At 41.6% G+C, this 17,370-nt stretch overlaps 1 protein-coding gene across 7 annotated transcripts in view; it reads left to right on the plus strand.

The window, feature by feature from the left end:
- Positions 1–10,669, plus strand: part of CNOT7 (CCR4-NOT transcription complex subunit 7) — a 33,787-nt gene extending 23,118 nt beyond the window's left edge. For 6 of the 7 annotated variants that reach the window (XM_083169727.1, XM_083169737.1, XM_083169718.1 and 3 more), the window contains 4 exons: positions 2,366–2,527; positions 5,091–5,235; positions 5,881–5,991; positions 9,156–10,669. In XM_083169727.1, the coding sequence (XP_083025853.1) occupies positions 2,366–2,527; positions 5,091–5,235; positions 5,881–5,991; positions 9,156–9,284 (547 nt within the window). In that variant the 3' untranslated portion in view covers positions 9,285–10,669. The remainder of the gene's footprint in view (positions 1–2,365; positions 2,528–5,090; positions 5,236–5,880; positions 5,992–9,155) is intronic. The other variant, XM_083169751.1, reaches the window with a different exon arrangement.
- Positions 10,670–17,370: the final 6,701 nt, after the last annotated feature.

Raw genomic sequence — 17,370 nt, forward strand, 5'->3', positions numbered from 1 at the left:
TTTATTGTACTTAGTGGAAAAAACTAGGGTTAGCTTAGGGCAGAGGTTCCCAAACGCGGTCCTCAAGGCACCCCAACGGTCCAGGTATTAAGTATATCCATGCTTGGCCACATGTGACTTAATTATTACCTCAGTCAGTCTGATTTAACCATCTGTGCTAAGCCATGGATATACCTAAAACCTGGACCGTTGGGGTGCCTTGAGGACTGCGTTTGGGAACCTCTGGGTTAGGGAATTGAGGATCCGGTATTCAGGTTGATTTAGAGCTTTGGCTGTTAGGATTAGTTTAGAAGTTTTGGTTACAGTATTAAGGATAGGGACTCTGGACACAAAAATAAAGTAAGGGTCAGTAATCAGGAATGTAAATAGTGCTATTGATGGTTTGAAGATGGGGGGGGCTCAAAGTTGTACCTTGTCTAGAAGCCCCCCATGAGGTCTAAATCTGTCTCTCTCTCACACACACACACACACACACACACACACACACACACACACACACACACACAAACACACAGCGCTCCAGCTCCTAGCAGCAGATTCTCCTCTCACCTGCCATGTCTGCTATCATCAGCTGAGTCCCGGAGAGCTGTTTGAGTCCCTCCGTTCCAGCAACCTGCCAGCTCCTGGGTGAATAGCTACCACCCCCCTCCAATGCCCCTATAATCCGGCCATGGTGTCCATCCATTTGCAGGCTTTTAACTATTAAATATACTGTATATACCAGGTCAGTTTTGATTCTTATTTCCCCACAGTCCAAAACATACTTGTAGGTTAATGTGTGAGAGTGTGCGCTAGGTGACTGTAAGCTGCTTGTCCCTGAACTTCGGTGAATTATTAAACCACAGAAGGGGTGATTCAGGTTGGTTTGCAAAAGCAAACTCCTTCTGTAACACTTTGAGTGGCAAGTGAATTTGTCAAAATTGGTGTAAAATTTGCCAAGCAGTCATTCTCATTCATCATAGGAAATATTTTTATTATTTTTACACAACATTTTTTATTTGAATCTATATGACAAATGTAAGTGACCATGCAATTGCAGCAGATATTTTGCACATCTCTCACAGAGATGTAGGTACTCAAAGGGTTATTGGACAAAACCATGGGGGTTATTCTAGTTCACTCTTTCTGACAAAATCCTTCTTAGATGGACAAAACCATGTGCACTGCAGGTGGGGCAGATGTAACTTGTGCAGAGAGAATTAGATTTGGGTGGGGTTTTTCTTCAAAGTGAGATCTATATTGAAGTGTAAAATCATGCAGTCAGTATTTCCCCTGCACAGAAACAAAATAACTCACCCAAATCTAATTCTCTCTGCACATGTTACATCTGCCCCCCTGCAGTGCACATGGTTTTGTCCATCTAAGAAGGATTTTGTCAGAAAGAATGAACTAGAATAAACCCCCATGTGCACTGCAGGTGGGGCAGATTTAACATGTGCAGAGAGAGTTAGATTTGGGTGAGTTATTTTGTTTCTGTGCAGGGTGAATACTGGCTGCATTATTTTTAAACTGCAATTTAGATTCCAGTTTGAACACACCCCACCCATATGTAACTCTCTCTGCACATGTTACATCTGCCTCACCTGCAGTGCACATGGTTTTACCCATTAGAGAGAGATTTTCCTTTTTGCGAGCCAACCTGAATTAGACCCAGAATTCTCTATAAAGCACTTTATAAATAATGACAGCAAGTCACCCTTGTATTTTGTCAAGTATCTCAATGATAGGTCGATCCCATATGGTCGACAAGCGTTTGGTTGACGGGGTCATTATGAAGACTTGACAGTAGTTACCATAAGTCATACGGTCGACAAGTTTTTTTTTACTTTTTTTTTTTTTTTTAACCTTCTCATCCTCTACCATCCACGTGGGCTACGACTGGAATTGATGAACTGTTGCACACAGTGCAGGAAGGCACCTTGCCCAGAGGGTGGTGCACCAATCGGTCACATGGTCAAACATTTCAATGTCGACTGTTTATTGTTTGAATGACCCTGTGACCCTATGGCCTGTTGACCACATGGGTTTGAACTAGCGATTGTCCATTTAATATGTGTTGACTGAGTAAACCATACCCATGTTCTAAAGCCAGCAAGTGGCAGTGTTGCCCATAGCAATCCATCAGATTCTGCCTTTCTTTCTTGCATTTTAAAAAGTGACCGAATCTGATGGGTCCTATGGGCAACACCACCACTTCTCTGTGTAAGATGCTATAGTAAATCTGCCCCATGGTCTTGTTTTGTAGCCACAGTACAGGTTCAGTGATGTCTGTTTCCTGGAGAGCGTGTCCTGCTTTAGAGGCATTGTCTATAAAGGGTGGGGGCATTGCTTGTCCCCATGGTTTATTGCATGCTTTTCTGTCCAGGGAAGACATGTATGCACAGGACTCCATAGAGCTGCTCACCTCATCTGGCATCCAGTTTAAGAAACATGAGGACGAGGGCATTGAAACTCACTGTTTTGCAGAGTTGTTTATGACCTCTGGAGTGGTGCTTTGTGAAGGAGTAAAGTGGCTTTCTTTCCACAGGTAAGTGGTGTTCCGCTATGTACTGTATGGTCAGCCATGTATTGTGCATGATTTCAGCACCTGATATTATCACTTACTGGGCACGTCTGCAGTCTCTGCACCAATCACCGCTTGGAACCCTGTCATACGCCTCACCATGGCTTCAGCCTTACACGCTTTGCAGAAATGGCCTGATTTCCTTCTACAGGTGCTCCGATTTCATTCACTGCTATATATTTAAAATGGAGTTAGTTTCTTCTTGTGTCATTGATCACAGCACCTTCCTCTGTGCAGCGGTTTGGATACATTTTCCCCATTGTGTATAGGTCAAGGGTGACATCCAGCCTGTCTTCTAACCTTTCTTACTATTGCACATTACTCTTGGTCTTTATAACACTTTGGTGCTCTTTATTCACTGCAATTGTTATTTCACAATGAGATTAATACAACTTTTTTACAAGACAGACTGTAATTACTAACTGACATTTTTATTGATTAAATTGCGATAAGGTATTTTTAGGCTTAAAAAAAAAAATAAAGTATAATTGAGTAATCTAATTGGAGCTCTGTAACTATTTTACTGCTATGGTGCTGTGACCAGCCTCATTAATGTACATGTGAAGCTGTGTGGGCGCGATGCTGTGACCAGCCCCATTGTTAAACATGTTAGTGCTGTGTGGGCGCGAGGCTGCGACCAGCCCTATTGATATACATGTTGTGAATGAGTGTTGCCCTTTTTTTTCCCAAAGAGATCTTGCTGCAAATAGTGATCTCTCTTATTTAGGGGGGTATTCAATGTTTATGTCACAAGCTCGACCGCCATGACCCTGTCCAGTTCTCGGTCAGCTCGACCAAGAACATGCAGGTGGGATTCAATGTCCCGCCTTCCGGGCAGCGAGAAGGGGGGTATTCAATCGCCGACGACCATCTCCCCACGGGGGAGATGGCCGCCAAGCCCTACTCAATGCTGTCTTCCCCGACAGCATTGAGCAGGGTTTCTCGGCAGAACGAGCCCGACTTCACTAGCTGTCGGGCTCGTTCTGCGGAGATTGGCCGGGAAGTGACGAGCTGCCGGCTGCAGCTCGCCTCTTCCCGGCCGCAACACGCGGCCACGCCCCCTTCTCGCTCCCCGGCAGGCGGGACATTGAATCCCGCCTGCATGTTCTCAGTCGAGCTGACCGAGAACGGGACTGGGTCACGGCGGTCGAGCAAGCTCGACTGCCGTGACCTAAACATTGAATACCCCCTTAGGTCTTCCAAAGGTCTATGCAGCTGGGCTCAATTAAAATAAAAAACATTGCGCACTCTATCTGCTTATATTAGATGAGAAAATGTGAATACAGTACTAAATTTAACTTCCATAAAAAAAAGGTGAGAAATGTAATTAATGTAATGAGATTCCAAATAATCTTCACAAATGGACACAAAATCACTAATCTATCCGTAATTGAGATGTCTACAAGGAAGACCTTAAAGTGCCAAATAATAATAACTCCTAAACTATTAAAATAACATAGTATAATACTGTTTAGAAATACCAATTCATATGAAGACTTATTGCACTCACATAGATGTCTAATCATTTTCTCCTTGTGATTCAGTGGGCAGACGGATAGGCTTTGATTTCTTATGACTTCCAACTCTTCAACACGTTTCATGAGGATCTCCTCTCTTCTTCAGGAAGAACTTTGGAATTTTGTATCTTTTATTCTCTGTATACTGTTCTGCATGTGCATGGCCACAGTATGTCCATTGTGAAGATTGGAATCTCATTATTTGAAGCACAATTCTCACCATTATTTTTAGGTGAGTTTTAATATAGTATTCACTCTCATTTATAAATATAAGCACACAAACAGTACTATGATTTGTTTCTTTTTAATTTTGAGTATATATAGTGAAATTTGAGACCCCAAAATCAAATGAAATGGGTATAACTTTAAAAGCTATATAATATACTGATATTTTTTAAAAACAGGGATAACACGAGTCAGAAATGTTTTATTTATCTCCCCTTTGATACATTTTTAGTTGTTTAGAATTCACTAAATGTATTTTTTTCAGTGAAATTCACAAAAATTGGTAACCCATTCATGTAACCGTCTTGCCAAACCAAAGGTCTTTCTGTTCAGAAAACATGATAGAATATTCATTTGCACAATGCAGTCCCAGATTTTGGTTTTTATTTATCTTCTCCTTTCAAGGCCCTACATGACCAGGGCCCAAGGTACCTGCAGCAGCTGCTGACTCCTTACTCTCCTACTTGATCACTACGATCTGTTGAAGAAGGACTACTAACAGAACCCAGAATTTCCCTGAATTCATCTGGGAGTCGAGCTTTCAACTTTGTTGCTCCAACTCTATGGAACTCTCTTCTTTGCACAGTGTGAGAAGCCCCCACTATAGAATCCTTTAAGAATAGACTAAAGACATACTTATTTACTCAAGCATTTTACTGATATCTACTGTTAAGCTTGTTATGTATTTTGAGCTGTAAAGACAATGGTAAAGCCCTTTGAGTCCTATTATTTATTAAAAGAGATGACACTAGATGGTCTAATGTATTCTATCGGTTTCATTACAGTGGGTATGACTTTGGCTATCTAATAAAGATACTGACTAATTCAACCTTGCCCGAAGTTGAGTTGGACTTCTTTGAAATTCTTCGACTATTTTTCCCAGTAATATATGATGTCAAATATCTTATGAAAAGCTGCAAAAATTTAAAGGTATGTATAATGTAATTTTCTCAGTCACCACCTTAATGTACAGCAGGTCATTAGCAGAAGCAATGTTCTTCTCTGTTGCTTTAAGTGTAGCTGAGCCATTGCCGTGGACTTCTATATTGTCCTAGTGTTGTCCTATAAACTATTATATTACTTAGAGATTGCCAGTTGTGGAACTACCATCATACTTCATTGGAGGGTGAACATCTTCTGGCTAGTGAGTCTGGAATTCCAAAACTGGACTGAAAATGAAAAGCATCATTCAATTGAATGACACTTCTGCCATTTATAGAACTTGTAAGTGTACCGGACTCCCTGCACAAGACTGATAAAGATTTTCATGGAGATTGAATTTAAAAAAAAATTGCCTGTAATGAAAAATCCTCATCCATTGGCTTACTCTGCAGAGCACCACTCTCTGTTCAATGTAGTAGCCCTATTAAATTGGATTCATTATATGACCCCTACTCCCAGCAGAGTATGCTGTATAGTGAGTCTGCATGGCTGGTTTCTTGTTGGAGTTCCTGCTGACACTTGGAAACTGCTCTGTGTTCTGCATCTCATTGTTTTATCAAATGAATATGTGAGATTTCACTAGGCCTCTGCATCCATGTGTTCTTGCTTTGAAGCAAATCTTTCTCTTGTCAGGGTGGATTGCAAGAGGTAGCTGAACAGCTGGAGTTGGAGCGGATAGGACCTCAGCATCAAGCAGGCTCTGATTCTTTACTGACAGGAATGGCGTTCTTCAAGATGAGAGAAGTAAGTTATTATGCATTTATAAATGAACAAATGTGGATGAAGCAATGGGTAATTTTACTGGAAAGGATAAAAAGTGGTTTATAGAATTTTGGCACAGGTTATAGAAGTGTTCTATATTTAGTGGTTGTTCCACTGTGAAAGATCATCCAGGACCCAACGCATTTCATGAAACACAGGATTTTACCTCCATAGTTGAACACTGGAGGTATACATTCTAAAAGTATATTCGAGGAAAGAAACAGACAAACATTTTTAATGCAGTACATTCCTTCTTCTGGTGCCACAGTGCTAATTGTATAGAAGGGAGCTCTCCAGTGCTAATTGTATAGAATGGAGCTCTCCGGTGCTACAGTGCTAATTGTATAGAAGGGAGCTCTCCGGTGCTACAGTGCTGACCGCATAGCTACTGTAGGACTTCTCTGGTGCTACAGTGCTAACTGTATAGAAGGGAGCTCTCCGGTGCTACAGTGCTAATTGTATAGAAGGGAGCTCTCCGGTGCTACAGTGCTGACCGCATAGCTACTGTAGGACTTCTCTGGTGCTACAGTGCTAACTGTATAGAAGGGAGCTCTCCGGTGCTACAGTGCTAATTTTATAGAAGGGAGCTCTCCGGTGCTACAGTGCTGACCGCATAGCTACTGTAGGACTTCTCTGGTGCTACAGTGCTAACTGTATAGAAGGGAGCTCTCCGGTGCTACAGTGCTAATTTTATAGAAGGGAGCTCTCCGGTGCTACAGTGCTAATTGTATAGAAGGGAGCTCTCCGGTGCTAATTGTATAGAAGGGAGCTCTCCGGTGCTACAGTGCTAATTGTATAGAAGGGAGCTCTCCGGTGCTACAGTGCTGACCGCATAGCTACTGTAGGACTTCTCTGGTGCTACAGTGCTAATTGTATAGAAGGGAGCTCTCTGGTGCTACAGTGCTAACTGTATAGAAAGGAGTTCTCTGGTGCTACAGGGCTGGGCATATAGAAACGAGCTCTCTGGTACTACAGTGCTGGACATATAGAAGGGAGCTCTCTAGTGCTACACTGCTGGCTATATAGCAGAGAGCTCTCTGGTACTATAGTGCTGGACATATAGCAGAGTGTTCTCTGGTGCTACACTGCTGGCCATATAGCAGAGAGTTCTCTGGTGCTACAGTGCTGGATGTATAGCAGGGAGCTCTCTGGTACTACAATGCCGTGGTAAGAGCAAATTTTACTAACCTTCATAACATTAGAAAGACTGGAGAGCACAATAAAAAGTGCTGGTATGAGAAATGGAACTATAATGGAAATAGGCACCTATGTACCCCAGATATGCAAACCTATCTAGCTAACCTCAGCACTGACCTACTGTAAAGCCAAAACAAACAGGGAAAAAAGACAAATAGAGCAGTGCCTACAGGGTACCAGCCCAAATCAGCACCGCACACTATAACCCAATAACAGGTAGTGCAGAAGGATGATATCCTAGAATCAGATACCGTAAGTAAAAAAAGTTGAGGATGCACATATCAGAAGGTCATAGCAAATTGGTCAAATATACTGTATATGCATTAGGGAGCGTAGGACAACAAATCACTATGAAAGCTCTGCCAGTTATCCATCCAACTCATGTCAAAGTCAAACCAGTAAGTCTCAGGACAGTGTCTCCATCTCCGTGATTCAGTAGAACAGTCCTGAAAGTTAAACAATTTAGAACAGCGTTTTCCAACCTTCTTTCTATCCTATACCCCTTGTAGGCTTTACATTTATGAGTACCCCCTCCTGAGTGGAGTGGAAGTGAGCGGTATGCATGTATTTATATTAAGGCATAACGGAGGAGTAGAATGTGGTCAGGATTCAGGTCCCTCTGTGTCTAGCCGCTGGCTGTGTACTCTCCCCAGGGTTCTGCTAACACCTGTAGGAATAATACCACCGCTTCCTCCTCTACTGTCAGTGTGTGGCAGATCGCTGATGTCGGGGGGCAGGGCATGTAGCCTCCAGTGGGTTTTCTGGTTGGGCAAAAGCACAAGGAGATGCTGATGGCGCTGCAGATGGAACCGGAAATTACGCAACGTGGTTAGTCTCAATGGCAATGGGAGACCTCTTCAGCCATTGAGACGTCTACTTCCGTCATTACTATTATTTTCAAGTACTCCAGGTTGGGAACCACTGATATAGAAAAACATCCTGATCAAAAGAAGCACTACCCAACAAATATAAACCCTCTTCCTCCGTGATCAGTCCGACCAAACAGTGCGCCAACTGAGATAAAAATTAACAGCAGATGACATTTGTGACATTGCAATCATTGAGAAGTTATTGATCTTCGATGGCCTAGAGCAAGCATTGCCAACCTCAGTCCTCAAGGCACAAACAGTCCAAATTTTGGTGACATCCATGCTTGAGCACAGATGACTTAATTAGTACTTAATTTAACCATCTATGCTCAAGCATGGATATCACTAAAACCTGCTCTGTTAGTGTGCCTACAGAATGTCTGGCCTAGAGGAATCCGGTTTCCTCCAAAAGTAGTCCCATTCTCATGCTCCTCCACCATCTACAGGTCACGGGCCATATCAAATGCGATGCTGGATCCTGGGCCAAACTCTGAGGTTGTTTTTAAAGGGGTAGTCCTTTTACAAGGAAAAACCATGCCCTTCTAAATGACTGTCCCTTTAAAAAAAAAATTTACATCTGGACCCATGTCTCTGAAGTGACGGTCTGCACTCACTGCTTCAGTGCACTCAGAGCTACCCACATCTGCTGCAGAGTAACTTCAGATGGGGCTATAATGTCTCTTGAGATCAGCCTTCAGTGAATATAAATAAACAATCCAGGGAACTAGTCAAACAAGGTGGTAATCATTTTTTTCATTTACTTTTTTTTTTTTTGGTGATATTATTCCTTTTAAACAGTTCATGTTTTCCAGACCCCCCGATAATCTATAGAATGTGTCGGTTAGGAAATACTGCACCATATGTTTGAAAAGGTGACTACACCTGTACACCAGCTTGGAGGTCTGGAAAACGGGAACTGTTGGTAGATCTCGAAAACAGGGTTAGCTACCTCTGCTTCCCCGGCTTGGGTACTGTATAACCAAATGTTTATGGACCATTATTTCCTACTGATATTTCCATGTGGCAAAGCTTCCAGAGTTTGGCTCCTTCTAACTAGCTGTATTCTATTCCTCCTTCCAGATGTTCTTTGAAGATCATATAGACGATGCTAAGTATTGTGGCCATTTATATGGCCTTGGATCTGGGTCATCCTATGTTCAAAACGGCACAGGAAATGCCTATGAAGAGGAAGCCAACAATCAGTCTTGAAGACATAGAACATGGCAACTTGCACTTTTTTTATTGCCAAGCTCATTCGGATACTACATGTTTTATCTCCGGTCATATTACTCTGGCATTGACGCCTCGAAGTCTCAAAACCATTTTTTTGCCTTGTTGTACCAATATGGAATCACTGAGCCATAAAACAGATTGGTGTCTCAGTTTCCTGTCTGCCTTATGTATACTAGATCTCCCCTATACTAATCATTATGCCCAACTTTTGCTTATGATGTCATTCTAAATGATTGGATACTGAGAGTTTTTTTGTTTACGACAAGCTGCTGTTTGTAGCTCTGCAGAAATTGTCACCAGCGTTCCCCTTAAGACATTTACCAAACATTTAATGCCACTTATGTGTCAGCTTTTGGTTTCAGATCGTCTACAATTTGCATTCTGATAACTTCCCATTGGGCCTTTAAAGAGCAAATACCCACATTGTTTACAGGGGAATGTGATTCTTTTCATGATTGACTGCTTTGGAATGTATGTGTACAGTGCCGCAATAGCACGTTGTACACCTCTACGCACACTGACACTTGAAGAACATCTCTTGGGAGGATGACCGCTGGGCTTTAGGTTGCTGGCTGCCTATGGCAAAACCGTTAAACCCCATCCAAGGTTTTTTTGCACTCTAATCAATTTAAAACCTCATTTTTTTATTCCTAATTCAGTGTATACCTATTCAGTCACCTTTTTTTATTTTTATATTATATTTATTAGGTGCTTTTTTCTATAGTAATTTGTTGGGGGAAAAAATGCCTCAATAAAAACAAAAACAAAAAAAAAAAACAGAAAAAGTATGCTAAATAAAATACAATCAAAAGCTCAACAAATCAAAAAATCTCCGCTGCATTGGATTAGAAACTGGACAGAAATGAAATAATTTGTTGCAACAACAAAATAAAGTTTAAGCTTGAGGACGGGCATTTACCAGCATGTATTAAAGTATATCATGATGTGATCCATCTAATGTATCCCATCCTTAAGGTATCCGAACACTATTGTAGCTCTTGTTGATGCTGTTACTTTTGACCTTATATATTTTTATATTGTCAGTATAGATCCAGAAGTACTTCTCAGTCATCCCAGAAGTGCATAGACGTAGGGTTATGGTTTTGTGGGGGTTAATGGCTAATTAGCATTTCTCTGATAAATGGAATGTGTGTGTTTTTAGTCACACACCTCTGTAAAGTGTGAGGGAATCTGTCATTCTGACCTATTTACCTTTATACTTTGTAAGATCATGTTTTTTCTTTTCTTCAGATAAGTTACAATGGTGTAACTGTGTGATCCTTTTTAATGCATATAAGACGATGTTTGCAAACAAAGGATATTTGTTTTTAGAGCTTTTGTAAATAAAGGCTTAAAAGGTTTTGGGGTTTTTGGAGTCCTCTTTTCTCATCAAGAACCGCACATACAGTATTGCAGAAGTAGGCAGCAACCTAACGGTTTTCAAGCTTCACCAGGTCAATAAGTCAACCCAAAGTGGGCAAAAGGTAGACATTGCTTAAGGTTCACACACACACATAGGCCCTTATTCTGGTTCACTCGAAAAGGCAAATTTCTTTTCAAATGGACTAAACCATGTGCAGGGGGGGGCAGCTGTAACGTGCAGAGAGTTAGATTTGGGTGAGTTATTTTGTTTCTGTGCAGGGAAAATACTGACTGCTTTATTTTTACACTGCAATATCGATCTCTGTTTGAAGAAAAATCTTACCCAAAACTAATTCTCTGCACCTGCCCCACCTGCAGTGCATATGGTTTTGTCCATTTGGGAAGGAATTTGCCTTTGCGAGTGAACCAGAATAATGGCCATAGTCAACATAACTTTTAAGTTATCATTTGCCATCAACATGGACTACAATTGGGAATAGTAATCTGAAGCGTGGCAAGTGAAGGGAGACACGTTCCTATCATTTTGCTCCGATCTAATCAAATGTACAAAATGGTGCGCACAAATTTTTTTTTTTCGACTGTTTTCATGCCGACCCTGTACGGTCTACCTCTACCATGATGGCTTTTTGACCCTGTTGCATTTAAACCATGTGTTTTTACTATAAATCTACAGAACCATACAGCTTTATTAGTGGCGCTGCATATCACCTGTGTGGAGAAGCAGCTGATTGCACATTGAGCTCAGCACAGCACCATGCTGATCACACAGCCCAAAAACTGACTTTAACCTCTGCCTGGCTCACCCGGTATATTTAAGTGTCAAATTTGTCTAAGTATAGTAAGACTCAACATGTTGATAAATACTCCAGCCACTGATAGAGAGTGGGTTCACACTAGTGTCTGTGTGACTGCTTTTATGCTCAATACCTGTATGTAGACCAAAGATGTCCTGTGCTTGACAAATATCCTAGTTACTGTATGGGAACTGCACTTTCAAGAGAGTAATTACTCATAGTAAATAACTTTATGATAAAGAACTGTGTAATACAGATCTGGCCTATTCAGGAAAAGGAATAGATAGATACAGGTTTCTAAGAAAGGCCAGTGGTTCCTAATTTGGGATGCTGCAGGTTGATGAGTCCAGGATCAAATCAAATTTTTTTTTTTTATGGTCAAAACCAGAACTGGTGGCTGACAATCATAGTGGATGTGGACAGACCTAGGGTAACCATTAATCATCCGCACATAATGAAGTCTGCGGATGGCAGATAAACACGATGTAACACTTTGAGTGACAAGGGAATTTGTCAAAATAGGTGTGAAAATTGGCAAGCAAACTTTTTTTTATTAAACCCTTTGCGTTCCAGCATTGCTGTGAGCGATCCTCAAAATATCCGCTAAAAATGCCAGCGCCGCTCACAGCGACTGTTCTTTTTTTGGGTGCAATATTTAACTAAACTCCAGCTAACGGACTTGGCTGTATCTGTATTTATTTATATTGAAAGTGTCAATGTTGTGAGCAGCGCTGGCAGTTTTAGAAACATATTTTGAGGATCGCTCACCGCAACGCTGGCACTCAAAGGGTTAATAATGATTTCTGAATAGGGGGTTCAGCCGTTAACAGCGACTGTTTATTTTTTGGGGTGCAATATTTAACCCCTTCCCGACATTTGACGTATATATACGTCATGACTTTAAACGGTCACCGCGTCCAGAGACGCGGTGACAGAGGGATGATGTCTGCTGTCCCTGACAGCAGACATCCTCCCTCATTGCCCAGGGGGGGCAGCTATGCCCCCCGTTATGGGCGATCGCTGTGATTGGCTGTTCAAACATGAACAGCCAAAATCAGCGTTGAAATGTGCGATTGGTAAAAATTAGACGCTGCTGCCCCCTAGTGTCCAAAAAAAATAAATGAGGTTAAAATAATGATTTTTTAATAAAGTATAGATATGGTCTTTGTTAGTTATTAACTATTTTGAGTGGTATGATTATTTGTCTCACAAGCAGAAAATGTAACGGTACTTGTGAGTTATCTGGGCTGCCGATTTTTTGATTGTATGCCTTAAGTTAAGGCATACAATCAGATGCGATGCGATGCGATATCGCATCGCATGCGACCATCGGATGCGATGACTCGATTTTTCCATAGGAATCAATGTTAAAATGGACTGAGTCCATTTTAACATGGAATTCAATGGGAAAAAGGGGTCCTTTTCATACCCCTACTATCCAAGTGGGCATGGAGTTGGATATAAACCTGTGGCGAGCGTAGCGAGCCACCGAGCCCGAAGCGTGGCGAGCGAAGCGAGCCCCGCGAGGGGACGGTATTCTGTGTCCCCTCGCGGGGCTCGCCACGCTTCGGGCTCGGTGGCTCGCTACGCTCGCCACAGGTTTATATCCAACTCCATGATGCCCACTTGGATAGTAGGGGTATGAAAAGGACCCCTTTTTCCCATTGAATTCCATGTTAAAATGGACTCAGTCCATTTTAACATTGATTCCTATGGAAAAATCGGGTCATCGCATCGCATCCGATGCGATACGATGTGCCCGATCCGACCCGATTTAGAAATCGGCAGCCCGGATAACTCACAAGTACCAATGTAACATTTTGCAAATAGCAAAATGTTCCATTTTTTTACGACATTTTGGTATTTTTCACAAAAAAAAAAAAAAAAATTGTATCGACCCAAATTTACCACTAATTTAAAGTACAATGTGTCACGGGAAAACAATCTCAAAATCACTAGGATAAGTAAAAGCAAAAAAAAGTTATTCCCACATAAAGTGATACATGTCAGATTTGAAAAAAAGGCCTCTGTCAGGAAGGCAAAAACATGCTGCGTCGGGAAGGGGTTAACTAAACTTCAATTAATTGACTTGGCTGTATTTGTGTTTATACTAAAAGAACAGTCGCTGTGAGCGACGCTGGCATTTTTAGCGGATATTTTGAGGATCACTCACAGTAACTTTGGCACTCAAAGGGTTAATATATTGAGATGCCATAAAACATTATCCTGATTCTATAGGGTGCTGTGATTCAATAAAGTTTGGGTCCAACTCCTGTAGGCTATTAGTGGATAAATGATCATCTACTCTAAGTTATTTGTTTCATTGGCAATAACCTATATTTAACCTGTGCAAGCACATTTTAAATATGTTCGTAAAGAGGCAATTTTTTTTTCTATAAAAAGTATATAATATATATAGAGAATATACCTGTCATCTTGTTCTGAAACCAAATGACGGGTCCCCTTGTTGATGCCATTTGCATGCCGTGTTTTTTTCAGCTGCAACGTCAATTGTATGATTGTAGCAGCCCCAGTTCCAATAATAAAACCGGACAAAACTGGAACTTCAGCCAATGGAAGGGAACAACCAAATCTCCTGTATTGTTGAGCAGCCACATATGTGCTTTCATTTTATACGATAGAAATATGTAGTACAGGAGATAGATGAGTGGACACTGGAACTAGAGGGTAGATTCTGACACATGGACTTCCAGGCATTACGATTTAAAGAATCCTACAAACCTGCCTTGTTGTCACCAGAGGGAAGAATTCTTAAGAACCAGAAGCTGCTCAACACCTGAAGCACCAAAGCCAGACGGGAGCAGAACCCCAAGACCAACAAGTAGCCTTGGATCCAAGATAATTGCCTTCCACCAGGGAGAGAATGTGTTGGACTGTGATAAAGGAAAGTTTGGGCTATTTAGGACATTTTAACTGGAACTTCCTTAAAAAGACAGGAGCATGGACATAAACAACATCATCCCATACACAGTCTTCTGATTCATATCCTTTCTGGTCAACCTAATATGTACGTTTTATTCTGAATCAAGGACTGACATTGAGCTCACTCTTATGTTGGGTGCTGATCCCTGGTTGAGAATTTGAGAGTTCCCTCTGATTAGTGCTAAAGTGTTGGAGACCAGCATGACCAATGCTCAAACGGCACTGGTAGGGAAATATCATATGCAGGGGTACAAGAGACGGACAACGGAGGCACAGAGCATCATTAGAGAAATACTAGTTACAGGAGTCCCATAGATCAGTGGTGTCAAACTCATGACCATCCACCTGTTGTTGAACTACATGTCACAGCATTCCCTGCCAGATTTTATATAATGGATTGCTAAAACTGTGGCAGGGCATGTTGGGACGTGTAGTTCCATAACAGCTGGAGGGCCACGAGTTTGACACCACTGTCGTAGATAGATGATTAAGTACTGGTGAAGAAACAAACATACAGGTCCAATAGAATGTAATTGGAAATCTGGCCATGAAGGGAGGCCATCCAAATGTTTATTATAAAAATTAGACTTTAGTGTGCAGTTAATAATCACTACCACATATTAAAAGGAATGTGTATTTGTACCATGCCGCATGGCGTAGTGGATGGCATCTGGAGGTTCTGTAGTGGGTATAGGTGTGTATGATTGTGTTGCTATGCTTAATGTGTAGTAACAATAAGCAAACTGCTCAAGGTCCTACATGCGAGCACACGAGATAACCTCATCATCACTTTACTGAGTTATGGATGAAGGAACACACGCAGTGGGACTGTCGTTACCTAACCATGTTGGTGAATTTAGAATGCTTTTTTAAAAAAAAAACGAGTTTCCTAAAAACATGTTGATGTAGTGTCCAAAGCATACATTACACCAGTGGTTCCCAAACTGTGTGTCGTGGCACCCTGGGGTGCCACGGAGCCCTTGCAGGAGTGCCCTGGGTTGGTGGTCCATGACCAATTCAAATGATGTATAGTTAATGTAATAAGCAAAACATGTGCTTGTGGCTTCCAATCATAAAATATGTGACAAAACAAAAGTGAATCCTGTCCCTCCCCACATAACTGATCCTAAGGATGACATATTACCATGATTTCATTAATTTAATCTTTTTTTCTAAAGTACTTTTGGGCTAGGGGTGCTACAAAATAATTTCTGATACTAGGGCGCCGTGAGTCGAAAAAGTTTGGGGAACCACTGCATTACACACTTATGTAGAGCCATTGGTTCCTTCCGTAGGTTCAATCACATTTGTACTTTGCAGAGTAGTAAGCGCCTGTAGACTGTATATTTATACATGACACTTGTATATTGTGTGTGACTCAACCTATATATGGAGCAGAACAGAATTTGTATTGAGAGAAAGTTGAAGCTGTTACATTGTAGCACTTTATGTACACTCACACAGATATACAAGTGTCATACATTAATCAGCACAGTCTCCCCATGCATTGTAGTTGTGCTGTCATCCCTGGACACTGGGATCGGCACTGCCAGCGTCCCTGGACACTGGCAGATTCTCATGTGCCCTGTCATGCCTTAGAGAGGACTGCAGCAAAGATAAGTGCACCAAATTCCGGGATCTCTCCCCAGTTTCCACAATGTCCAATTCTTGGACAATACACCTCTTTGTAGATGGAGCTTTCCACAGCCTGATAAAATGGGGAAATTTACTAACAATACCATTTTTTGATTAATACAAATGAATAATGTTTTAGCCATATGCAAATTTGTATTCCGGAGGGGAATTTACAAAGCAGTCAAATACGACTGCTTTGTAATCCCTGATGTCGTATTCATTCGTATTAGGGGCCATATATATGGCCCCTAATACGAATTAGTATAGGCAGCCTGCACGGATCAGTCAGATCCGTGCAGGCTGCAGTGTGTAAAAAAAAAAAATAGAAAGACCAGCTCCAGGACCGGGTCTGGTTCCCAAAATACGGGGGACAAAATTAATAGGGGTCCCCTGTATTTTAAGAACCAGGCCCATCCAGCCAGCAGGGTAATGTCACAGCCGGGGGACACTTATTATATAAGGTCCCGTGGCCAAAACATTAACCCTACCAACCAGTCAGCCTGGCCAGGGGTCTTGGGGGAGTGAGAAGCCACCCCCCCCCTCCCGAACTTACCTGCCCAGGCTGAAGCCTGGTGCTGTCCCCAGTACCCCTGGGCTGTGAGTACCGGGCTGATTCAAGTGTAAAAAATAGAAAAACCATTGTGTTTTGCTGTGGTCCCAGTATGCCTGGAACGCATACTGGGACTTGGAGAACCACAAGTCCCAGCCTTGCTGAGACTCTTGGTTCCACAGTAAAACTAATAGTTAAATAAAAGCACACTGACACTAGAAAAATACAACTTTAATACATACATAGCCCATACATACTGATACCTATCTTGAGCCCTTAGGTAGGTCCCTGTCCATTGGTCCTGGTGTCCGGGTGTTCGAAGCCTGCCTGCCTTCTGCCTGACTGGTCCATGAAGGCTTCTACTAAATACGCTAGGAAATTGAATTCTATTTTCATGGCATTTCTGGCCAGCAATTATCGTCCGTTTACCGATAATTAGCATCCGTATTTTAATACTGCCGCTTGATAGATTAGGAATCACCATTCTTTTGAATTGTGATTCCTGTCGTATTCTATCAATGGTGTATCCATTCGTATTTGTAAATACAAATACGACTGTGCCATCAATACGAATAGCCGTATTTTCGGGATAGTAAATCCCGAAAATACAAATATGTAAAAAAATAGGTGTATTTCTGGATACAAATACACCTATTTTTTTTTTTACGAATTTCCTTTAATAAATTTCCCCCAATGTCCTTACACAAATACATTCTAACAAACATAAATAGGAAATAAAGAAACATGGACTTTCGGA

Source organism: Crinia signifera, chromosome 1, assembly GCF_055691185.1.
Source record: "Crinia signifera chromosome 1, ASM5569118v1, whole genome shotgun sequence".
In the NCBI taxonomy this organism is placed as follows: Eukaryota; Metazoa; Chordata; class Amphibia; order Anura; family Myobatrachidae; genus Crinia; species Crinia signifera.